Consider the following 23,847-nt stretch of genomic DNA (forward strand, 5'->3'; position numbering starts at 1 on the left):
CTCGGAGCCACACCCCTCCGGCGGGCGGGAGCCTGGCGGCGCCCTGAGGTCAGCGGGGCGGGCAACCCCCCCCCTCCCCCCCCACCCCCGGCTGCAGAGGCTTCTTCCTCGCTCGCCACCCCCCTCCGCCCCCCAGCTCAGCTCTGTCCCCGCAGCGGGGAAGGGGAGGAGGGGCGGGGGGAGAGGGGGCGGGCGGCCGTTGGTCGCGCGCGCGCCGCCGCCGCCGCCCTCCTTTCCGAGCTCCCTCGCCCAGCGAGCGGGCTCCCCGGCTGCGGGGATTGGCTGCCCCCGCGCGCGGCCGTTTCCGCCGCTCTCATTGGCCGGCGGTGGCGCGGAGCGCCGGCTGCCATTGGCCGGCGCGTTGCGCCTGCGCGGCGGGGTTCTCGTCCGCCCTCCATTCCAGGGGAGGACGGCCGTCAGGGCGGACGTCTCGGTCGTCGCTCGGGGGAAAGGCGGGGGGGGGTGCGAGCTCTTGGCCGGGGGCGGCGGCGCCATGAAGATCTTTGTGGGGAACGTAGACGGGGCGGACACGACTCCGGAGGAGCTCGCGGCCCTCTTCTCGCGCTTCGGCACCGTCATGAGCTGCGCCGTCATGAAGCAGTTCGCTTTCGTGCACGTGCGCGAGGCCGCGGGCGCGCTGCGCGCCATTGAGGCCCTGCACGGCCACGAACTCCGGCCGGGGCGCGCCCTCGTGGTGGAAATGTCGCGTCCGCGGCCTCTCAACACTTGGAAAATTTTCGTGGGGAACGTGTCGGCCGCGTGCACGAGCCAGGAGCTGCGTAGCCTCTTCGAGCGCCACGGGCCCGTCATCGAGTGTGACGTGGTCAAAGGTAACGCGGGGGCGCGCCCGGGGGGGGACCGGGGCCAGGACCCGCGGGGGCGCGTTTCGGGGCCGCGCCCGTCGGCGTCGGCGGCGAGGACGCTTTAAGCCGGTGACCAGTGTGGGGGGACGGGAGCGCGTGTGCGCGGCGGGGGCGCGCCTTCCCCTCCCCCTCTTCCGGGGGGGGCGGGGTGGGGCGGTCGCCGAACGGTCGGAAAGTGTTAGGAAGTGACGGGGACACGCCGGATCCGGAGGCGCGGGGGCCGGCCCCCTTGCCCTCCGGCCCCTTTGGACGTCGGTCAGAGGCGAGGGGTGAAAGGTCAGGGCTGTGGGCCCGCCCTCCCGCCGGTTCGATGCTGACGAATGCGCCGGAGAGGAAGGTAACGGGGCCCTGAAGTCTGTAAGGAGCCGGTCCTGTGAAAGGGGCTTTTCCCTCCGAGGGCCTGTCCCGGAGCTCAGCTTCGCAGCCCCGGATGTGCGGGGAGAGGAGGGGTCCCTTGCACATGCCTCCTCTTAAGTCCCTGTGCTTGAACACACAGTGAGTGGGCCTTCGCCTCCCGAGGAACTTTGCCCAATTCTTTAACCTGAGGCCTAGCTCCCAGGACGAGGTATGCCTGCTGTAAGTCACGGTTGAATGCCTGGGTTCTTTGTTGTCCTGCACCTCCTCGAGCCTGTCATCCTTCGCTTAAAGGAGGCAGACTTAGGCCTCCCCAGTTAACTGCAATGGTTTACTTTTCCAGTCATCTGCTTGGGGTGGCTTAATGCTCAATTTCTCTCCTATGTAGCAGGTGTTCTTTTTTTTTAAGTGCTTATTTTTGCTTCTACTTTTAAACTTATTTAGCGCTTTATTTTCCTCCAGCACATGGAAGGACAATTCTTAACATTCGTTTTTAAAACTGAGTTCCAACCCCCTTCATTGAGAAGGCAAGCAGTTCGATATAGGTTATGCATGTGTAGTCATGTTGTGAAAGAAAACATAGGCCAAAACAAATCAAGAAAAATAAAAGCCAAAGAGTGACACATCACTTCTTTCTCTGGGGATAGACAACATTTTTCATCGTAAGTCTTTCAGGGTTGTCTTGTACAGCACATATTCTTATAGAATTCAGCCAGCCCGTTTGATACTTTGTTTTGGACGGGACAGTTTGTCCAGAGTTCTGTCATCTTTGGCAGGAATTGGAAAAAGCCAAAAGCCTTGTGTAGTTTAGCATCTTTTCTAGATGGGATCAGGTTAGCTTCTCCTCATCATCTGCAAAAGCCAAAATAATTTTCTTGGATGTCAAAAGAGAGGGAGGTAGGATGTTATTTTGAGGGTCTTTTATGCCTCTATTTGGGGGCTGTTAGGACTCAGCAAGAGAAGTGTTAGGGACAGAAACCCTCCATGTGTTTTCTGGATCTGCTGGTCTGGTCCAGGAAGGCTCCTTCTTGGTGTATCTACTTCTTCCAGCAGGGGTGGATAGGGTAAAGATTTAATTTGGCCCTCCACTTCTCCTTAATGGGAAATAGCTTTCTCATCCTGCATTAATATGGCATTCTATTTTCCTCAACTCAGGTTATGGAAGTCCAGGAATATCCGGATCCAGGCTCTTCTGCCAGGTGTTTTGGGGCTATGGTGTTTGCAGTTTGCTTTTGTTCTGAGGAAAGAATGGAAAGGATTTTAGGGAGGGAAGTGGGGAATCTGACTTTGGCTAGTATTTGTTTTTAAGCGGTTTAATAAATGTCAGAACTGCTCCTTCTGTAGGTTGGATTCTGAGTGGAGAATTGAGAATGTTGGTTCTGTGAGATTAGAATAGCTTGGAATTCATGGTGTCAAGAAACCATCTTTGCTCAGTGCCTTTTCAGAAACCGGGTAGCAGAGGGAAAATAATTGCATCATTCACCACTGCTTGCTTAGACTGAAAAGAATGTGCATCTACAAGCAGAAATGTGTTTACTGCCCCGTCAGGTATTTTAGAAACATTTATTTGTATTTGGGACTTTCTTTATTGATAAATTGTTTGATTTAATCAAGAAGATCTATGGGAGCCTCTCAAACACGGGACAGGAGGCAGGGGATGCATGGCTCCATAGAATTCTTTTTTCTCTGGCTGCAAACAGAAGTTTGACAGGGAATGTGGGGAGGAGATAATACAGATGATTGCTAAAAAAGAGGAGCAGTTTTTCATTACCTCCTACCACTTTGGGGGGGAGTTGTTCTTTCTTTAGTGTAGCCTGTGGCCCAGGTGCAGGAAGGAGGAAGTTGCTCAGTAATTCAGTGTACTACAGTAGCAGTTTTGAGCCTCTCTGTGCCTTTGTCCTGTTGACTGCCCAGAGAAGTGGGGAACTCGTCTTGGCCTCTGTCTTCAAGCCTGGGAGGATTCTGAAGAGATGCTATTCCCACCTTACACTTTAGGACCCACTGAAGAATGATAGTCATTGTGTCTTAGTAGCAGAGGGAATTGTGCAGTGATGCTGGGGAGCCTGGGTTGCTTATTTTCCCTAAGCAAAAAGAGTCTTCTCCAAAGTTCTCCATATCCCATCATCTAATTTGGAGGGCCAAGATGGGGCTCTTGGTGATCCTTGAATCTTCAGGTGTTTTTCCTTACTGTGCTTATGGAAGAACTAGGGTCTGGTCTTTTCTACTGGGCCCAGGACCTTCCCTTAGGGTGGCTTTCTTTCTTGAGACCAGGCAGGCCTGTGGCTCCTTGAACCAGCTGGGCATATGCTTTTTTTTGTCTGCTTCCCAGGAGCCCTCTGTGTGGATGGAATTTGGTTGTAATCCTATGAATTTTTTTTTCTCCAGTTGATTTTAATGTATTTTATGTAGATTTTGATATATTTTTCAGCCTGGCTCTTGAAACGTTTTTAAGAAGTGGACAAAATTGGACTGTAATTAGGGAACCTGGGCTTACAATTTTTTCATCTCTTCCCAGTGCTTACTGGTTGCTTTTACCCAATTCCATGTCAGGACTGATTAGAAATAGATGCCCAGGTGATTCTCGTTCAGGTTTTATTTCTCCCTTCCCCAGAGCAGCCGGCTCATCTCTTCTAGGGACCCCGCTGGCCCCCCCTCCCCGTTCTGCTTTCTGCTGCCCTCACCTTCCCTTAGGCCAACTTTGAATACCTGCCTCCTTCCTCTCCCTTGTGTGTGAGGAGAGCTTGTGTTTACCTGGTTGAATGGTAAGGACACCTGGGTCTGGCTGTGGGATGTGAAGGCAGGGCTTTGTTTCCCTTGATTTTATTCTTCTGGTATCTCTGTTAGATTCCGAGATTGCAAGTACAAAGAGTCCTGCATCTTGTTTGCTTTCTTAGAACAACTGAGAGTTGTTATCTGGAGGGAATTCTGCTGAATAAGCATGGGAAAACTTGTACATGCTGTATGACATCACACTTTTCAAAGTGCTTCCACATTCCTTAGCTCAAGACAGATTGGACAGATGGGGTGACAGGTCGAGACTTGCCCAAGGTCACTAGAGGTGCTCCTGAAACCCACTCATCCTCCTAGTCCCCAGGGCCATTTTGGTTATTCCATATTGCTTCTTACATAGGTGTTTCCCTTATAAATTGCATTTGAGTTGTAATGATCATGTGTTTGCCCCCAGGGAACAAAGGAGGATGCTGGTGCCCAGGGAGAACATCTTGGGAGGGTGGCTCAGCAATCAGTGGGTTTCTCACAGCTGAAGTGCTTGTTTTGGAGCAGAAAATTCCATTGTCTTTGAGCACTGAGCTTTCATTTAGTCAGAAGTCTCCATGTTATGATCACCTTCCTAGCAGAAATGGGTGCTTTGCCTCTGTTCCTGATAGAGGCAGTGAGCAGGCTTAGCTCCTATATCTTCCCAGAGCCAGGCTGGACTATTGAGGATTTCTTCTCTGACTCCTTTCTCTCTAGCCTTCTACTTTCGCCATACCCTCTTTCTCCAGTCCCTAGCATTGTTGGCCAGGGAGGGTCAGACTTGGTGTTGGGAAGTGGTCTGACGTTATCTCTGCGCTGACTTGTTGAGTGGTCCTCCGTGTGCCCAAGATGAGGGTCTTGAGGGAAAGAGTACTAAGTGCTTTGAAGATAGACGTAGTTCTGGCCGCAATGATTGGGATCTGATGTCTCCTGTAGATAAACCTTCAGTGTCAGAGAGAGTTAGTTAATGTGGGGACAGGTTTTTCTTGGTGTTGGAAACAGGCAGTGGTGAAGCAGTGTGGCCCTGGGAGTGATCCTGTGGTAGAGGGGTGTTTGGGCTTTATTTCCTACACTTTCTCCATCTCTTTTGGTTTGCTTACTATGTGACCCTCACCTCCGGTATCTCAGCCTGTGGAAACAAGCAAGAGGTTTTGGTCTGGGGTGTGCTTTCTGGGAGGTTTCTGAGACCTCACTAAGTCAAAGCAGAAAAGCCCTGGGGTTGGGCCAGAGCCCTTGGATTTGAGTCTAGCTCTGCCCCTCATTCGCTGTCTCACATTCTTAATCTGTAAAATGGAGAGAGTGACTTGAGCCTGCCTCCTTTACAGGCTGCTGGTGAGAGTCCGTGACTGTTTTTGTAAAGTGCCTTACAGATGTGAGAAATTCTGGGTCACAGTCGGGTCATTCCTGAAGTAGCTGATTGCTGGCTATGGCTGCCCGGTAAACCTTGGTTTGACCTGGTGTCCTTGCTGTAATTAGGGGGAAACGAGTGATTCCCAGGGTTTTTAAACCCGAGACCTGGGTGTGAACTCAGGTGAGTGGCCACTGTCAGCCTGGAGGCTAGAGCTTGTTGGGCGTGATTTATTTCAGGATCCCATCTCTCCTTTGGTCTGGCCATTTAGAAAGCTTTTATATTCCCAGCTTGGCTGGAAGTCCTTTTCACGGAGTTTGTCTCACTGCCCAAGGCCATTGGCAGCTCTCTGGCCTGGGCACCAAGTCCAAGAGGAAAGCTTTGGAGGTGTATGGACGTAACTGGCAGCAGCCAGGACCTGCCATTGGGAGTGAGTGTGTGTGTGTGTGTGTGTGTGTGTGTGTGTGTGTGTGTCCCCAGTTTGGGGCTTACCCCCTAACCGCTAACCCCTCTGTCTGCTGCTTTATCAGACTATGCGTTTGTTCACATGGAAAAGGAAGCCGACGCCAAAGCCGCCATCGAGCAGCTCAACGGCAAGGAGGTGAAGGGCAAGCGCATCAACGTGGAGCTTTCCATCAAAGGTCAGAAGAAGGGGCCAGCGGGCCTGGCGGCCCCTGGGGAAAAGGCCAAGAAGCCAGTGGCTGGCGACACTGCATTCCCTGGGACTGGTGGCTTCTCTGCCACCTTTGATTATCAGCAGGCCTTCGGCAACAGCACCACCAGCTTCGATGGGCGGCCCCGGCAGCCCTCCCCTCCTTTCTATGGCCGTGACCGCAGTCCCCTGCGCCGCTCGCCTCCCCGAGCTTCCTACGTGACCCCACTGACCGCCCAGCCAGCCACTTACCGAGCCCAGCCTTCGGTTTCCCTGGGGGCAGCCTATAGAGCCCAACCCTCTGCTTCCTTGGGTGTCGCCTATCGGACCCAGCCCATGACAGCCCAGGCAGCTTCCTACCGGGCACAGCCTTCAGTGTCCCTGGGAGCCCCATATCGGGCCCAGCTGGCTAGCCCTGGCTCTCAGCCTGGGGGAGCTTCCTCACTCGGCCCCTACGGAGGTGCCCAGCCCTCAGCCTCGGCCCTTACCTCCTATGGGGCCCAGTCAGCCGCAGCCTCTTCTCTCACCACCTATGGGGCACAGGCCTCCTCCCTTGCCTCATATGGTAATCAGCCAGCTTCCTATGGGGTGCGGGCTGCTGCCTCCTCTTACAACGCCCAGTCGGCAGCTTCCTCCCTGACCTCCTATGGGGCTCAGGCAGCTTCCTATGGGGCCCAGCCTGCAGCATCTTCACTTGCCTATGGGGCCCAGGCAGCCTCCTATAACACCCAGCCTACTGCGGCCTCCTATAATGCTCAGCCCACGGCAGCCTCTTACAATGCCCAGTCTGGCCCATATGCAGCCCAGCCAGCTGCTTCCTATTCTGCCCAGCCTGCTGCCTACGTGGCTCAGCCGGCTACTGCTGCAGCCTATGCCGCCCAGCCAGCCGCCTATGCAGCGCAGGCAGCGGGCCCCCTCGCAGGCTCCTACGGCGCCCAGCCAGTTGTCACAGCGCAGCTGAATGCATACGGAGCTCAGGCCACTATGGGCCTCTCTGGCTCCTATGGGGCTCAGTCAGCTGCAGCCACAGGCTCCTATGGGGCAGCAGCTGCTTATGGCGCCCAGCCCACTGCGGCAGCCCTGGCTGCTCCCTACCGCACTCAGTCGTCGGCCCCGTTGGGTTCTTCCTATGCTGCCCAGCAGCAGCCTCCCCAGCCTGCTGCTGCTTCTTACCGGGGCCAGCCAGGTGCCACCTATGAGGGGGCGGGCCAGCCATCCGCAGCCTACTTGTCCCTGTCTCAGGGGGCTGTTGCCAACGCCGCCACCAGCACCCCGCCGCCCTATGAGCGTACCCGCCTCTCCCCACCCCGAGACAGCTACGACGATCCCTACAAAAAGGCCGCCTCCATCATGTCGAAAAGGTACTGTATGCCCCCAGGCTCCGCCCCCTGGCTGGGGCCTTGGGCACGGGGCTAAGGTTAGGATGGGAGGGAAGCTCTAGAGCCAATGACCCTTCCTCACTCTCCACTCACCCTGGTGCTCCGTAGGATACCATGAGGCCAAGTGGTAGGTCTCTTTGCAGCCTCGCAAGATTTTAAATTCGGTTTTAGACAGGAACCGTGTGTGGCTTGATTTAGAGCCAGCCACTTAAGGCTGTGAGGGGAGGTGCCTGTTTGGGTCAACCCATGTGCCACTGCATACCTTGCTGGTGAATGGGTCCCTGATCTTTCCCACCATCTTGGATGTCCCCTAACATGTGACTCACGGCTGTCCTGGCTGCAATAGCTGTGGCTTTGGAAACGGGAAAGTTGAGCGCACATAGATCTGAACTAGTACCCTGGTAGTCATTATTGCGTCTCCTCTGGGGGAAGGTGGGTATCTTGCTGGCATTCGCCGTTCCAAAGCAACCAAGCTTGGCTCTCCGACTTGGACTTTTCACCTTGGGTCCCCCAGGTGTTTTTTGTGATGTAGTAAATGAATGGTGGCCAGATAGCATCTTGGCTTGGACCCTAAGGGAAGGTGCCAGTGAAAGGCTTGGTTCCTCCCCCCGCCCCAGTTTATCCCAGATTGGATTTTTCTTGCCCTGTATCAGCATCCCTAGGGGGGTGGAAAGCACATAAGGCCCCTTTGTTGGAGACTTGCCTGGCCAGTCTAGCCCCTGTTTGTTCATGGTCAATCCCTGACTCCATTGGCATCTCCCCCCCCTACCCAGCCGGAGCTCCTTCCCAGACAACTGTTTCATTCACCAACTGTCTTCTTCTTTCGACCAGGTATGGTTCCAACCGGCGCTTAGCCGAGCTCTCTGATTACCGCCGTTTATCAGACTCGCAGCTTTCGTTCCGCCGCTCGCCGACAAAGTCCTCGCTGGATTACCGTCGCCTGCCCGATGCCCATTCCGATTACGCTCGCTACTCGGGCTCCTATAGCGAGTACCTGCGGGCAGCGCAGATGCACTCTGGCTACCAGCGCCGCCTGTAGGGCCGTCCTGCGGGTGGGTGGAAGCAGAGCTAGGAGGAGGTAGGGGCAGGATGGGGGCCCAATTGGCGAGAGCAAGTTTGATTTCCCTTGTGGGTTCTGCCCCAGGCAGCCAAATCTTTGTAGTGTTGCGGCAGTAACCTTTCCTTTTGTTCCTCCGCCTCAGCAGTAAGTCTTGCCTTTGGCTCCAGACGGTCGGCTCCCCCTTCCACTTCCCAGCCCCTGCCCCTGGCCTCCCACCTTTATTGAGCAGCGATTTCTCTTTACGTTTTTATCTTTTTCCTGAAGTCCCTTGGATTTTTGTGCGCGGTGTTTGAGGTCGTCTGGACAGGAAGCAGCCCACGGCTGTGGTCAGCGGCGTCTTTTTCTTTTGAGAGATGAGGAAGGCTGGGGACAGGTCAGCCCCTCTGTCCCCTGTGCTCCCTTGACCCCATCCCTGCCCGCACGCTGCTTTGGAGGTGGGGTTCCTGGTGACTGAGCAGAGCTGATGTTGAGCAGCACACCCCAGCCCCTCGTTCCCCATCTTCTTCAAGTAGGGGGTGTTAGAAACCTCATTTTTTTTTTCTTTTCCCTTTTGTATGGACTATGAATAAAACTTGGGGCAATTTGCAGTTTGGAAACCTGGTTGTCATTGTCTTGATTGAACTCAGTGTCACCGAGGAGCCAGTGGTGACATCCAGCAAGATGTGGCAGCTGAAGTAAAGGCAACCTGGACTTTGATCCCAGAAATCCAGGGGGGCAGAATCATTAGGCTGTGGGGTAGAAGGGACAGTGGTTGCTCACCCATTCCTGCAGGAAGGTAACTAGGAGGTGACCTCCTTGGCACCCCTGGCTTGTGGTGCCTCTGCTTTCATGGCACCTGTACATGGAATGACAGGGCAAGAGGCAGTGAAGGAGAGGGGATGGCATAGGGGGCAGCTGGTCTGGGAACCCTGCTTTGCCTCAGTGGAACTTCCCTGCTCCATCCTGCCACCGCCGTCACCTGTGCCTGCCTCCCAGTTTTACTGGGGCTCTGGAGTAGCCTTGTGGCTTGGTGTAGGTTTAGGTAAGTGGGAAGCAGCAAGTAATGGAGAGCTGCCGCTTTTTTCCTGGCCTTGGGACCCAGGAAAGGGAGGTGGTGTGATATTGGACAGGAGGCCTCAGGGCTTAACTTTGAGATTGGAGTCTGGCCAGGAGATGTTGGTTCCTGTATTACTTGAGCCAGATTTCCATTCCACCTGGAGGGGTGGGGAGGGGACTTTCAGAAGGCCCTCTTGCAGTGGTGTGCATTTAGGGGCACTATCTCCCCAAGTAGATGGTTTGCTTAAGCCAGGCCACTCTTAGGCCATGGATGGGGAGAAGTCAGTGCTCGGGTCTCCTTTAGCTCAGGGGCCAACTCTTCTGTTGAGCTCGCAGGGCAGCATCGGGCTGCCCAGGAACGTCTGGGCTAGGATGCACATCAGGAGATTCTGGGCTTGAATTCTCTTTTCTTGCTTGCTTCTACTCTGCATTTTTTCTTTAGAAGAGATCTGGGGAGTGATGAGGTGGGGTGGGCAACAGAACTCATCATCCACTGAGGTTATTTGTAAGCCTTCATAGGTAGGGCTCAAGCTCTCAGTGGGTCTGGTGGGTCATGGATTTTATTTTTTTACACTGGAGCATTGGAGGGTTGGATGTAGTGTTACGATTGTAACATTTCTTTCTTGTCACTCTGATTTCCTGTCTTTCTTTTCTGCCCTGGTGGTGGTGGTGGTAGTGTGGGGGAATCCTTAGTTGACTGTCCTTATTGCAGCCCAGGGTGAGCATTTATCTGGAACCACCTGGATGAGCATGCTAACCACGCTCAGGCTCCCTGGACCCCTCGGCTCTCTGAGTTCCTCCTTGCCTAAGAGGGATAAGCCACATCAGGTCTGCTGCCAGCCCTCTGTCCCTTTCTCTTTCCCTCCCAGGAGAGTCAGGCTAGCTGGGCAGTCTGGCCATTTTCTGTCACCCCTCCCCTCCTGTTCCTGTTGTATCTTTCTGACTTTGAGGGTCTTGTCTCCTCAGAGGAGGGTGGTGGGAATTGGCAGCTTGGGGGTTGATGACACGTATGGTACGGTGTTGGGAGGTGCCCACAACCACATGCACCTTCCATTTGGGGGGGGAAGTAGAGCTAAATGAAGGTGCTGGAGACAGGGGTGCTTCAACAGGTTCCCTACTGTCTTTAGACTTGGCTGTTCCTGTATGGCTGGCGTTGTCCTGAGAGCCTGAGGCCATGTGTCCCCTACTTGTGCTCCTTGCTATGTCCTCCTGGCTGCCCTTGGTGTGTGCCTCCTTGGGGTGAGGACCAGGTTTGGGAAAAATGAGGAAAGTGACTGCAGCATAGGCTCTTGTCCATGCTTCTTTGGGCAACTTTGCTTTTTTGTCTCCAGCAATGGAGCAGTGGGACTCCACAGCATGTTATTTTTTTTACAGGCATCTTTTTAGGTGACCACTGCCCCAGAGGCACCGGCCAACCAAATCTTGGTCCTGTAGGCTTTGGATTTAGAGGCCTGGGGTTTAAAAGCAGGAGACTTTGGGACCCATAGAGGAAATGGTAGGGATTTTGGTGTCCCCACACTTTTCTGTTACTCTGCAGAGTTAGTGTCCCCAGTTGTGAGGCACTTGGTGATTGACAGAGAGCCTGAATTGGGCCCAAGCAGGTTCTTTCACACTTGGCTCTGATTTGATGCAGTCTTTATGTGGAGCCTTGGTGGGCCAAGCACCATCATAGGCACTGGCCGACAATTCCGCCAACTTGTCTGAAGAGCCTCCTGTGTGCAAAGAACTCTACCGTGGTGGGCGAAGAGATGGGAAGCGTCCGAGGCACAGGCCTGACCCTTAAGTTGGAGGTGCCATCTTAGTTGGTGAGATGACTGTAGAATCCCTAAGCCAGTTAAAGTATGACAGGAGAGAGGGGAGTCTTTCAGTGGGAGAATGGGAAGGACTTCCTTCCCATTACACTTTTAAAGGGCACACTGGCTTGTCCTAACAAGGAAGGGGCACCTGAGTATGCACGGGATAGCTGATCTGTAGCATTGTGAGCTCTCAGATAACAAGACTGGAAACAGCCTCTGGGATCGCTGTCCACAGCCAGTTCTTGGTGACTCTTGTGTTGAGAGGAGAATGGCTGTGGCCTTTGCCTAGGTCCCTTTCTTTGGGGTGGTTCTAGATCAGGAGTTCCTAACTTTTGTGTGTCCTTGACCATTTGGATAGTCCGTTTGGTGAAGCCTGTGGACCATTCAGGGGGATGTTATTTTTGAATGCTTAAAGTAAAATTCATAGAATTACGAAGGAAGCCAATTACATCAAAATAAAGACATAATTTCCCCGCCATCCAAATTAATGGATGCCTTGAAATTACTCAGGGAGGTGAACCCCAGATTAAGAAATCCTGACCAAGATCTCTCAAGTACCCCCTGGTTCTGATATTCTTGGATCTGATCCAAAGTTGAGATTCTGTGAAGCTGGAGTTCTCTTGGGGGTGAAGAATCAGCTGGGGAAGGAGCTGGCTAGAAAATAGATGTTCTGAGACCACCAAGTGGTGGGAAGAAGAGACTTCTCCTAAGTGGGGAGTGTTAGGGGAAGGGAGTTTAGACAGTAGGAAGTAAAATTTCCTGTGAAGTTTACAAAGCCCCCATACAACAATTGGAAGGGAACTTACTTAGAACAGGGGTGAGTGATTTGTCCAAAGTCACACACATTTTAAAAGGGGCACTCCAGCAGACATATCTGGGTTCTCCTGGGAAGTAGCTTGTGTCTGTTCTAGATGGCCCGGAGCCCAAAGTTTTATGAACCACCAAATGACAACCCCTAAGGGGACTAAACTCAACTCCCCAGGAAAGGGATGGTTACAGCCTTCATTTGGGTTTCATCTGAGCCACTTCCCTGGGTCAGCACCTTGGTTGGGTAGTCTGACCCTACAGCTCCATTGTGGCATTTACTGTGGGAAAACAGAAAAGAGTTGACCACCCCTTCTGTAGAGAAGTTTTCCTAGCCAGGCAGGGGGCTCATTGAAGAGGCGGATTAGAGGGTTGTGATTGGTTAGAATTAGAATTGGTCACCTAGGCCTGGGGTCTGGGAACTTGTTCACTGTTTTGATGACTGTATTTCAGCCTAGTTGGTCTCCTTTTTCATCCTGTGCATTTTATGTTTTTCACAACATTCTGAGAAGTGGTCCAAGGCTTCACTAGCCCCAGAGGGATACACAGGACTCCTGGACTAGTCCAACTTCATCATTTTACAGAAGAGGGGAGAAAAGGGTCCAGAGTGCCCCCTTATCCAAGGTCATCCAGAGCCTCCTGTCTGGCCCTGCAGGTGCAGCAGCCACAGTGAGCATGTTCTCAAAGCCAGGCAGAAAGGGCTGTGCTGTATCTACTTTGGGCTGATGGCTGTCCTGCAGGTATAGATGATTGCGACTTGAGATTGGTCACCCTTTTTTGTCACTGATGGATGGCCCTGGGGGTTGGGATGATTTAGAGGGGACTCCAGCATTGGTCCTTGGGTGGCTGTTTGCCTGATTAGGGATCATGTGGGGCTTAGAGACGTTTGACCTGTCATTTTTCACCATTGAAGCCCAGATTTCAATCTATTAAACCATTAAAAAGCCAGGAAACCCCCCCCCAATTATTTACAAAACAGCATTATCTAAACTGTAAACAAAGCCGACAACTATGTCACCTGGGCTTAATTGCTTCTTTGCCTTGGACCTTGGATTTCTGCACAGTGTGTGTATTAGGGGTCCCATCAAATGATTTCTTCCAGTTCTAGCATTGCATATTGGAAGTCTCCCTCCAGCTCTGACATTGCCTGTTCCCCTCCCCCAGTTTGGACACTCTGTAACCTTGTTTCAAGGCCTTGCCAGTTCTGAAGTGCCAAATGTTCCCATCCAGGCCACACGGAGCCTGTGATAGCGTGGCTGAGGGTGGTGCATACTGGCCACATCGGGATGTGCAGAGCCAATTTTCTCTGCACACTGACTGCTCATTCTCCCAGGGGGGAGCCAGCCTTACTTTCCTGCACTGCATACAGCGGGTGCTCAATAATGGTGTGAGATGAAAGTGAAGTAATAAGGGTGTGTGTGTATGTGAGAGAGAATGAATGAATAAGAGGGGATGCCTGCATTACAAGGCCTTTTGGGGTGCTGTTGACCCTATCTTGACTCAAGAAGGTTGCTGTCAGATCTCTTAACCAACTTTCTGCCCCAACCCCACCTTGTGTCTTTGCTCGTTGTCTGGGCTGCATTTATTAAGTGCCTACTAGGTATAGTCTCTTTTGGTTCTCCTTGTGTCCTCCTTTTACTGTGGAGGAAGCAGAGCCAAAGATTAAGACTTGCCCAGGGCCATCCTCTGGCAAGGGCGGGAGGCTGGATTTGAGCTCCAGGCTTGCCCTCTCCAGGCCCAGGGTTCTCTGCACTAGCGGCCCGGCTGCCTTGGGGTCAAGGTTTGTGACTCCTCCCATCGGATTGGCCAGGTTTTCTCCCTTAGGTCGCTGAGCTATCCGGGCCTTCCTCCTCTCCCCCCTCTAATGCTTTTCCCTCCGAGATGCTGGCTGCTCCCTCTTGTGCTTTAAGCTCTTCTGTCTGGATGTCCTGCTTTACGCGTCTTCTGCAGTCCTTTTGAGAAGCTTCTTCCAGCGTTGTCTAGGCTGAGATTGTGCCCGGACCGAAGGTGGACTAGCCCAAGGAACCGAAGGAGGATGCTCGCCTGGAAAGCCGGCCCGGGAGGATGCAGAGCAGCCGGCCCACGCTCTAACTTGGCGGGGTTTTAATCTGATTGTGCCGGGTCCGCAGCCTCACCGGGCCAGCGTCGGGGGAGGCGGGCGGTGCAGGGCGGGCTTCTCTGAGCTAAAGTTGTGTCGGAGCTCGTTCTAGCCTGGCTGGAGAAAAATAAAGATGGAACCGGAAAACTTGGTGCCTTACACGTTTTCTTGGGAAGGGTCTCCTCTCCTTTCCTCTTTTTCTTAGGGGGGCTGGCTCCTCTTTCTCCCTGAAATCCCAGCTAAGCCCAAAGGTGCACGCACCGAGCCGGGGAGGGGGGCGTGACCCTCCTTCCCACGCACCTCCTTGAGCCTCGTCTCCTCCGTGGGCGGTGAAGGGGTGGGGGCGGGGCCGGGGCCGGGGCCGGGGCCGGCGGCAGCCCTGGGTCTCTGTTATGAAGGGGCTGTGTACCCAGGCTGAAGAGCTACCGTACGAGCCGTTCACGTGACCCAAGTCTGGCCGGCCGTCACGGTTGCGGGGCTCCGGGCTCGGTGGGCGGCGGGGCCCCGAGATTTTTAGGGCAGAAAGCTCTCAGGGCGGAGCTGCGGAGCGGGGTGGGGGGGGAGGTGTAGGGGGCGAGGAAGGGAGGGACCCTAGGCGCAGGCTCCGCTTTACCTCCCACCTGCCTTTGCGTTTCCCGGTTAGCCACGCCCCTGGTGCCGCCCTGCCCAATCCACTTGGCCGGACTGCATACAACGCGTTCTCGTTGGTCTTTAGCCCCCAGCGGTCACTGACGTCAGCTCTTCCTGCCCCTTAAGTGACGGACGTGTTTCTTAACCAACAGGGAGGAGGGCCCACCTGGAACGCCGGCCTCCCGCTCGGCGGCGTGACCAATCGAGCGGCAGGCTGAGCCTCCCGTCTTCTCCCAGAGTCGGCGCTGCGGCCGTCGCCATTTTAGCGTTTTGTCAGAGGCGCGAGGAGGAGGCTGCGCCGCATCTCTTGCGGGTGAGCCGCGAGCGCCGTCTCCGAGCCCCTGTCCCGAGCGGACGGCCCAAGCCCCTGCCCAGAGCGGGCGCGGCGCGGCGCGGCGCGTGGCTCCCCGGAGCCCCATCGCCTCGGCGCCTCCCGGCCCTGCCCCTGTCCCCCGGTGGGTCCCCCGGGTTCCCGGCCCCGCCCCCCGCCCCCCTTCTCGGCGGGTCCCCGGCCTGTCCCCGGCCCGGGACGCGGTGCCAGCCTGGTGTTTTGCAGGCCCCGTCGAGATGGTGAAGCTGTTCATCGGCAACCTGCCCCGCGAGGCGACGGAGCAGGAGATCCGCTCGCTGTTCGAGCAGTACGGGAAGGTGCTCGAGTGCGACATCATCAAGAACTACGGCTTCGTGCACATCGAGGACAAGACGGCGGCCGAGGACGCCATCCGCAACCTGCACCACTACAAGCTGCACGGCGTCAACATCAACGTGGAGGCCAGCAAGAACAAGAGCAAGGCGTCCACCAAGCTGCACGTGGGTAACATCAGCCCCACGTGCACCAACATGGAGCTGCGCGCCAAGTTCGAGGAGTACGGGCCGGTGATCGAGTGCGACATCGTCAAGGACTACGCCTTCGTGCACATGGAGCGCGCCGAGGACGCCGTCGAGGCCATCCGCGGCCTGGACAACACCGAGTTCCAAGGTGAGCCCGGGCCGGGGGCGGGGGGGGGGGGAAGGGCGGGGGCGTCTTGACGGGCGCCTTTTCGGAGATCTTTGATGGGAGCGCCTGGCTTCTCCACTCTCTTACTTGTGGGCCGGACCTGTTCTCTAGGGAGGCGACCAAGGCTGGTGTTGATAACAACTGATGACTTCTGGAGAGCCTGGTTTGCATCCGTCTTCGGAGCCTGACCACAGCCCTTGAGGGTTTTATCCTGTGAAATCAGTTCTGTTATTACTCCATTTTACAGATGAGGAAACTGAGGCTGAGAGGACAGAGCTAGGTTTGATGATGGTGGAATCTGAACTCAGGTTCTCCCGACTCTGCCATAGGTTATTCTGGGCTTCTGTCTTGTCTTCCACGCCCTCACTCCTAAGGTTCTCAGCCTCAAAAGAAGAGGGAAGCCGTGGCAGTATTTCCATAGCTTTTCCCTGTGTTAGGATGACTTTAGACCTGGTTCGCTGGTGAGTAGCTGTCCCTTTTCCCCTCTTGCCTTTGTTCTGGGATCACTGCCTCCCACCTCTGCCTCTGGCGGTGGTTTTCTTGAACCAAGCCTTTCTTGCACCCAGAGGCTTGTTCGCCATTCCCCCAGGATGAGGTGTGCCTTTTGCCGAGGGCATTACTTTGCGTTGCTAGACTAGAGAGCCCTCGGCCATACTCTCTGGTTGAGCTTGTTTTCCCTTTTTAATTGGCAAGTTGAGGATTACTTTGTCAACAACTCTTAATGAGAAGTCGGTCTTATGGGGTTTGTTGTACGTGTTGAAGTTTTGAGGAACAGTTTTTATACTTCACTCTTTTGCCATTGTGGGTGGGGGAAGAAAGAGGTATCCCCAGGCTGCTTGTTTCTGACGTAGAGGGAATGAGAGAAGGCCAAGTTGCATAGTCCCTGTTTCTCCTCTCCTGTCTCTAGAAGGGTTCTAGCGGAGGCTTCTGTGGTTGCTGAATGCTCTCTCAGTGTTTGTTAGGGGTGGTTCCTATTCCCCAAGTTTCTCAGCATTTTGGAAGCCATAGTCTTGTATCATTTGCCCGTTCTATCTCTTTCAAACTCAAGTTTGCCTTTTAAAGTGAGAGGTTAGCTTTTCTTGTCACTTGAGCTCCTGCTGAACCCTTTGTTCAGGATATTTCATTTTTAAAAACTTGCCCCAACTCCTTTATGCCGTGAAAAGGCTTGATTTTGGGGTGGCTGGAGTGAAGGGAAAGGCAGAGCCGCTGTGTGCTCTTCTGGCTCCACCTGGCTTCTGTGCTGTTTGTGCCCAGAGCTGCCTCCGGCCACGGTGCCGCAGACGGGCGGGCCCTCCAGGGAGCCCCTCTGCCTGTTGCTGCCTCTGTCCCTTGTCCCCCAGCACAGGTCCTAATCTGCATTCGTTTTGTCAGAGAAGACCCCTTATCTCCACAGCCGTAGCCCTGGGGCCTCTTGGCTGGTTCGTTTCTAGTTGAGTGTCCCCTTAGGAGTCAGCTTTGGGAGCCCTCCCAGCAGCTGAGTGTTGAGGTTGGACAGTCACGTGGCTGCTGGGGCGTAGGAGGCCTTGCTGACCTTGGGTCCCCTTGGACTTGTGTGTAGTAGAGTATGTCTAAAAGAGGCTCTGCGCTTCCAGAGAAGCCTGTTCTGCGTCTTTCCTGCTCCAGAACACCTGCTTTCTTCCTCTGGTGGTAACAAGTTCCACGTTTCCTCTTGCTTTGTGGTTAGGCCCTGGTCTGCTCTGGCTTTCAGAAGCATTTTCCTTTTCCATTTCCACGTTATAATATTTCTTTCTGAAGCTTTTGTAGTTCCTCCACAAATGCTATGTAGGCTCTCAGGTCCCTGAGTTTCGTCAGTGCTTTACCTCTACTTGTTCTCCTGTTCTTGTCACCTCTCCCCTCACCCCCATCTCCATCAACACTCCCGTTTTCTGTTACTTGATGGTTTTCTTCCCTCTGGGGAGTCCTGGTTTCCTGAAGGGCCCAGTTCTCGTTCTGCCTTTGGCACAGCTCCAGACTGGCGGTCGCTAAAATCCAGTGGCCTGCCCCTGGACGCCAGCAGACTGCTTACAGCCCATTGAGATGATGGACAGAATGGACAGAAGCTTGGGAAACAGGAAGACTCCAGGTAGAACCTTTCACAAAGGACAGTCTGTCACAGCCCCAGGCTCTGGACTGGAAAAGCCTTCTGTCTCTCCTAGAAAACCATCTCTGATAGTCAGTCACTTCTCAGGGGCATCTGAAGCTTGACAGTTCTGTGAGGTGGGGCTGCTGTCAGGGGAGCTGACTGGCCACAGCTCAAAGCTGCTAAGCATCACAGAGGGGGTTTGCACTCAGGTCTTCTGTCCGTGTGGCCTCGGGAAGTAGAGCGTGCTCAGCCACAGTCTCTGAAAAGGCACTGCTTCGGGGCGTTCTGGCGGGTCGACCGACGACGACATCAGGGGGTTAGAGCCTTTCCTCTGGCCTCTTCCATCGTGGCGGCAGAGGGTAGGGGCGTTGTTGCTGTCGTGGGGGATGCCGGGCCTGTGTTAAGTGAGGGCGGCCACTCCTTTGGGGAGCAGAGGAGCCATGGGGGGGCTGGGTGCCGACAGCTGACTTGGAGAGGGGGTGTGGTGACAGGCCGATCACTCACCAAGGACTTGACGATTCTTTCTTAGGACAAGATTGGTTTTCCTTTCCTTGATAATGGCTGGTTAGCCAGTCTAGTGGAGAGCCTTCTTAGCCAGAAACCCTGATGCTGGAGAGAGACCAGGCCTCTCAAGTGAGTTACTTGTGCGGTGCCGTAGACGGTTAAGTGTCTTTCTGGTGCTGAGCTTGGCCTGCTTCGGAGATGGCTTCCAGTAGCTCTTGCTGTGGTGGAGGAGTCTGGGGGCCGGGCCGGGGCTGTGACTGACTGACAGCAATCCTTCTCACGTCTGTCTCTTCAAGGCAAACGAATGCACGTGCAGCTGTCCACCAGCCGGCTCCGGACCGCCCCCGGGATGGGAGACCAGAGCGGCTGCTATCGGTGCGGGAAGGAGGGCCACTGGTCCAAAGAGTGTCCCGTGGATCGGACGGGCCGCGTGGCGGACTTGACCGAGCAGTATAACGAGCAGTACGGAGCCATCCGCACGCCCTACGCCGTGGGCTACGGGGAGTCAGTGTACTACAGCAATGCGTACGGAGCGCTCGATGCTTACTACAAGCGATGTCGAGTCCGGTCTTATGAGGCGGTGGCAGCGGCGGCGGCGGCCTCCGCGTACAACTATGCAGAGCAGACCCTGTCCCAGCTCCCACAAGTCCAGAACCCAGCCGTGGCCAGTCACCTCACCTCCACCTCCGTCGATCCCTATGACAGACATCTGTTGGCAACCTCGGGAGCTGCCGCTGCGGCTGCCGCAGCCGCCGTCACTGCGGCCTCCACCTCCTATTACGGACGGGACCGGAGCCCCCTGCGTCGTGCCCCTGCAGTCCCCACTGTTGGAGAGGGCTACGGTTATGGGCATGAGAATGACCCATCCCAGGCCTCGGCAGCTGCGCGGAATTCTCTGTACGACGTGGCGCGGTACGAGCGGGAGCAGTATGCGGACCGGGCACGGTACTCGGCCTTTTAAAGTTCGAGGTGAGAGTGGCACGGCTCCCCTGGTGGGGTGTGGTTACCTCTGGCAGCCCCAGGGTTCAGGCTGATATGTTGCCTTCCCAGGAACAGGATGATGGGTGTGGTGTGGGAGGAGGGCGGGGATGGATGCTAGCTGGCGGTTGCCTGTTCCTTGGGGCTGTCTCGCGTCCCTGGCCCTCGTGGCAGATTTCCTGGGCCCTGCTGCTGTCGACACGGCAGGACGGTGCCCCTGAGCCTCCTGGCTCCAGGGGTGACTTGGCTGCCCGTTTGCTGGCTCCCTCTTCTTGGTCTTTTGGTGAACTAGGGCTGGTCTCTGCTTTGTGACGGGAGGTAAGCCATCACTGTAGTTGGAGATCCCCAAGGGTGGGGTCCCTGCAGGCTCCAGGCAGGGTTTCCCACAGGGCAAGATCAGGCAGGAGAGTGCAGTGAGGGTCTTGTCTGTGTGGGAACATGTCAGTCAAAAAAAATGTAGCTAGCGGAGTTTGCAGGGTGTGGCCTTCCTTTGACAAGCTCAGCCTCTTCCCCCGAATACACTGTCATGTCCCCCCCCCCCCCAGCGTGAGATCTTGGGGTCCTGCACTGGGTATTCCCAAAGGCTTGGGGGCAGGTTTAGGCTTTAATAATTGACAATAGCACTCAGACTTTTGGGACGCCCTGTGTGCAGAATCCCGTCTTGTCTTACTTTGTTCAGTTATATCATTGTCTTGTCACTCTTTGCACACTTGTGATATTCTCCTGTCTTCTTCAAAGTCTCACGTGGCTTCATTCATTTAAAATGGTAGTTTGGTTGCCTTCTAGTTTTAATTTTTTATCATGGGAGAAACTCAGGAAGTTGTAGCTTCTGGCTCTGAAGATCTGCCCCCCAAAGATGCTTTCAGGGCTCTTGGCTTTTTCTTCCACTCTGTTCTTTGGGCCCCTCCTGTTTCTCCACACTTTGGGACCACTGACTCATCGAAAGGTCCTCATTAGTTCCCTTTGCTTCAGTTGACTCATCACACTTTCTAGAGATTGCCGTTTTTCCTGGACCCTCTAATGGTAGGTAGGTAGGGTGGGTGGGGAATCTTTAACCTGCTTTTCAGGCCATGGTAGGGAGAGGACATGGTGTGTGTATGCACAAGGTCTCGGCTGAATCGCATCCAAGGCCCTGAGCTCCTCCCGCCAGCACCCTGGCCGGCAGATCTGCTCCACCTCAATAGCCTAGGCTCTTCCCTGGAAAAGCTGGATGCTCAGAAGTCTTGCTGTTTGTCCTTAATTCCTGAAGCTACTATTGGTTGAGAAGTCCTCCCAGCCTGACTCCTGTTCTCGATTTATTCCCTGGAGGCCTGACGGCAGCTCCCGCTCTCACTTTGTGGGCGTCCCGTTGGACGTACGGTCTCTTGTGATAAGGCTCCCTGCTTTCGGTAGCATCAGACACGGTTGCTTGTCGGTGGCTCCCCTTTCCCTCATCTGTTCCACTGGCTCTTCAGGAAAGAGGCCAGAGAGCAAGGGATGGGATTTTCTGAGCTTCCTGTCGCTTTCTGTTTTTTAGGCTTTTCGTTTTGGGGGAGGGTGAAGGCTACCTGGCAGTTCTTTGAGAGTGGCCGTCCCAGGAGGGAAGGGAGGAGATGAATTTTCGTGGCCACGTTGAGCTTTTCTTTACTGTAAGCCCGTGTGTTGTGCTTTCTTTCAGGTGGGATATGTGGGGGCTGACGCCCCGGGCTGCGGTTGTGCATGAGAATTCACCCTTCGTGGTCCCCCGTCTTCGGGATGTTCTCACGGCTTTGTGCGTTGGGTCCCTCAGGAACCACGGACCTTAATTTAACCTTGCTGAGTTGAGACTCTCCTCTGCCTACCCTGCCACCCCCCTTGTTCTTCGCTGCCTTCCCACTCCTGTTCTGTTCTCCCGGTAGCCTTGGCTATGGCCCGAAACTGTGGCAGAGCTTATGCTGTCTACCCACTCATCCGCTTTCACTGGGTGTGGAATTGGGGGCTCACCACAGTGGTGGGGGGCCCCTCTGGCTCTTTCCCATTTTGCCCCTAGTGGCTTGCGATGGGTAGATGTGTAGAGTTGGTCACTTTTTTTTTTCCAGTGAAATAAATGTTTTTCAATTTAGGGTGTGTCTGTTTTGAGAGAGTCCTTACCTGGGGGTGAGCTCTTGGGTCTTTTATCTACCCCTGGAGGGGAAGTGGGAGATGGTTACAGTTTTGAATCATTTCTAGCCCCTCCGCTGCCCTGGTTGAGCATCAGAGGGGAGGCCGAGGCGGAGAAGGGCATCTTCCTTAGATACTAGAAAGCTGGTTTGTGCATTGTGTAGCTGTAGGCTTGACTCTGAGACCCACTTGGCTGATTAACTGGCCTGGCTCTTTCCTTTGAACATTGGCAGGCGTAAAAAGGTAACATGCACGGACTGGGCTGTTAAGTTTACGGGCAGTCTCGAGGTGGCCGTGATTGGGAGGCTGGTCCTCCCGTGTTGGGGTCTGAGACTTCCTAGGTCTTTGCTTAGACGGTCCATCAGACTGCTTCATCATCAAAGTGTCTTTAGTTTCAGACAAAGAACGGGCGTTGTGAGCAGCCTCGCCCTTGCTGTGGGAGGCTGAAGGGCCAGCTGCCTCCGAGCTGTGCCAGAGCAGAGCCCCAGGCCTCTGTCCGCATTTGGCTCAGAGAGCTCACCTGTGCTTGCTGCTGGTGGCGTCACTGCTGGCAGACGAGGTCTGTGACGGGCTCGTAGCCGCCAGCTCGGGGGAGAGATGAGTCCTGCGGTCGCTCCGTGCCTGGCTTGGTGTTCAGGGGTAGGTGCAGAGGGTGGAAGACTGGGTGGCGGATGTCGGGGAGCAAGATGACGTGATGTAGTCTGGGCTGGGTTTTTTTTTTCTGTTTTGTTCTTAAAAAAACACGGACTAAAATTGAGTCAAACGCTGGGAGTCACGCAGTTGGACATTTGGCCCGGACCCAACTCGGCTGTGTTACTGGTTTTCTAAAACCAAGGGCAGCGTGACTCTCCTTGCTACCCGCCCCTAAAAGGTGCTTCTTACGAGACACTCAGTGAGAGTGAGTGGAATGCTCGTTAACCCTGAGTTGAAGCGGCCTTTGACCCCAGGCTGTCGGAAGGTCATGGAGATTTGCTGGCATGAGGTGGCTGGACTGACTTCTTCTGGATCACAGTTTGAGAGCCAGTGTGGCAGAATGGGTAGAAGGCTGGCACCAACGTCAGGAAACCCTAAGTCCTCGTCTCCAGGTTTGACGTGGGCAAGGAAGACACGCCTCAGGGCGCTGCTGCCAGTCAGCGCTGACCCTGGAAGCCACAGAGAGGCGGTCGGTCTGCACCTGTGCGGAGGGGCATCTTTCCAGGCATAGGAATCCCAGGAAGGGAAGCCACCTCTTTCTTCAGTGTAACCTTGGTGGGAAGGGGCGGGAGGGCATCTCTTGTGCTCTTCTCAGTGAGTGAGCAGTGTGTCTGGGTCTGAAGCACCTCTTTTGTTCCCCTGGAGGAGGAGGAGGCCCTTTTCTGTCCCCCTGTTTGTTCTTGTTCTGGGTTGGTGGGGGTGGGGTGTTGCGATCATGACCAGAGGCTTCTCCACTCTCTGGCGGCAGAGGGCCGGGGCGGGGCAGAACGGCGCAATCTTGACTGGAGGAGGGCTTGACACCCTTGAACCCAAAGGGAGTGTCTTACCCGAGTAGAAAGGAAGGCGTGTGATGACCGCGCCTCTCACCTGGTATCCTGTTCAGCCATTGGAAAGGCGGCCTGGACCACTTGGCTCAGATCTCCTGGATGCCCCCTGGAGACAGGGGCCGAGGGCCGAGGACAGTGGAGGGGGGCGGGTGGATTCTGAGCAGAGCCGCAGGAAGTTGGCAGCTTGGCGTGAGGTGCCCCTGACGTGGTTACCCTGGGCTTTGTGCTGCCCTGAGTCTCTTTGTCGAGACTGAGGTGAAGGTGCCAATGATGCTTGAGCTGAGAGGGGAGAGCCCAAGTCACAGGATGATGGGCTGAAGCAGTTTAAGTTGGGTGCAGAAAATCGATTCCTCAAATATGACACAACGCAAGGGAAGTGTGGTTTTACAGGGACGTTGCTGAAAAAGCCCTGGCGACGTCAGTGTATTTTGAGCGGGATGAAATTGCTGTTTAGTCAGGGGTCCTTGTGACCCGTTTTGGGGGTTTTCTTGGCAGAGATACTGGAATGGTTTGCCTTTTCCTTCTCCAGTTTATTTTACAGGAAACGGAGGCAAACAGGGTAACTGACTTGTCCAGGGTCATCCAGTTAGTGTTTGAGGCAGGATTTGAACTCAGGTCCTCCTGACTTCAGGTCTGGCACCCTACCCACTGCACCACCCAGCTGCCCTCTTGGATGTGATACAACCCCCCAGAAGGTCATGAGTTCTTCAGATGCCTTGAGAGGCCTCCTGGACAGCAGGGGTGTCCAAGTCTCAACCCTCTGTCCGTAAGAATCCCTGGGAGAGAGCCTCATGTGGACTTACGAGCCTCCTGTGCACAGGACCTTTGTTCTGTTGCATTCTTACTTATTTCGTCAAATATTTCCCAGTCATTT

General features: G+C 54.8%; 2 protein-coding genes across 10 annotated transcripts in view; both read left to right on the top strand.

Moving 5' to 3' along the window:
* Nucleotides 1-390: 390 nt before the first annotated feature.
* Nucleotides 391-15,421, top strand: RBM14 (RNA binding motif protein 14). 4 transcript variants are annotated; one of them, XM_020968393.2, is made up of 4 exons: nt 394-830; nt 5,850-5,960; nt 14,926-15,086; nt 15,330-15,421. In XM_020968393.2, exons 1-4 carry the CDS (start codon nt 494-496, stop codon nt 15,345-15,347), a joined length of 627 nt encoding a protein of 208 aa, XP_020824052.1. In that variant the 5' UTR covers nt 394-493; the 3' UTR covers nt 15,348-15,421. The 4 variants fall into 4 exon arrangements, with proteins under 4 accessions (XP_020824053.1, XP_020824052.1, XP_020824055.1 ...); XM_020968394.2 differs by lacking the exon at nt 5,850-5,960 and having other exon boundaries at nt 391-830; XM_020968396.2 differs by lacking the exons at nt 14,926-15,086; nt 15,330-15,421 and adding an exon at nt 8,182-8,297 and having other exon boundaries at nt 397-830.
* RBM4 (RNA binding motif protein 4) overlaps nt 15,341-23,847 on the top strand; it is a 34,802-nt gene continuing 26,295 nt past the window's right edge. The window contains exons 1-4 of one of the 6 annotated variants that reach the window (XR_002320920.2): nt 15,341-15,752; nt 18,063-18,212; nt 18,383-18,486; nt 18,654-18,746. Coding sequence is in view for 4 of the 6 variants with exons in the window: in XM_020968392.2 (XP_020824051.1) it covers nt 15,341-15,752; nt 18,654-19,318 (1,077 nt within the window). In the remaining 2 variants the exon portion in view is untranslated. Of the gene's footprint in view, nt 15,753-15,881; nt 18,213-18,382; nt 18,487-18,653; nt 19,327-20,992; nt 21,416-23,847 lie in introns of those variants that run through there. The other 5 variants (XR_002320921.2, XM_020968392.2, XM_020968397.2 and 2 more) reach the window with 5 other exon arrangements.

Source organism: Phascolarctos cinereus, unplaced genomic scaffold (genome assembly GCF_003287225.1).
Source record: "Phascolarctos cinereus isolate Bilbo 61053 unplaced genomic scaffold, phaCin_HiC Scaffold_9;HRSCAF=440, whole genome shotgun sequence".
Taxonomy (NCBI): Eukaryota; Metazoa; Chordata; class Mammalia; order Diprotodontia; family Phascolarctidae; genus Phascolarctos; species Phascolarctos cinereus.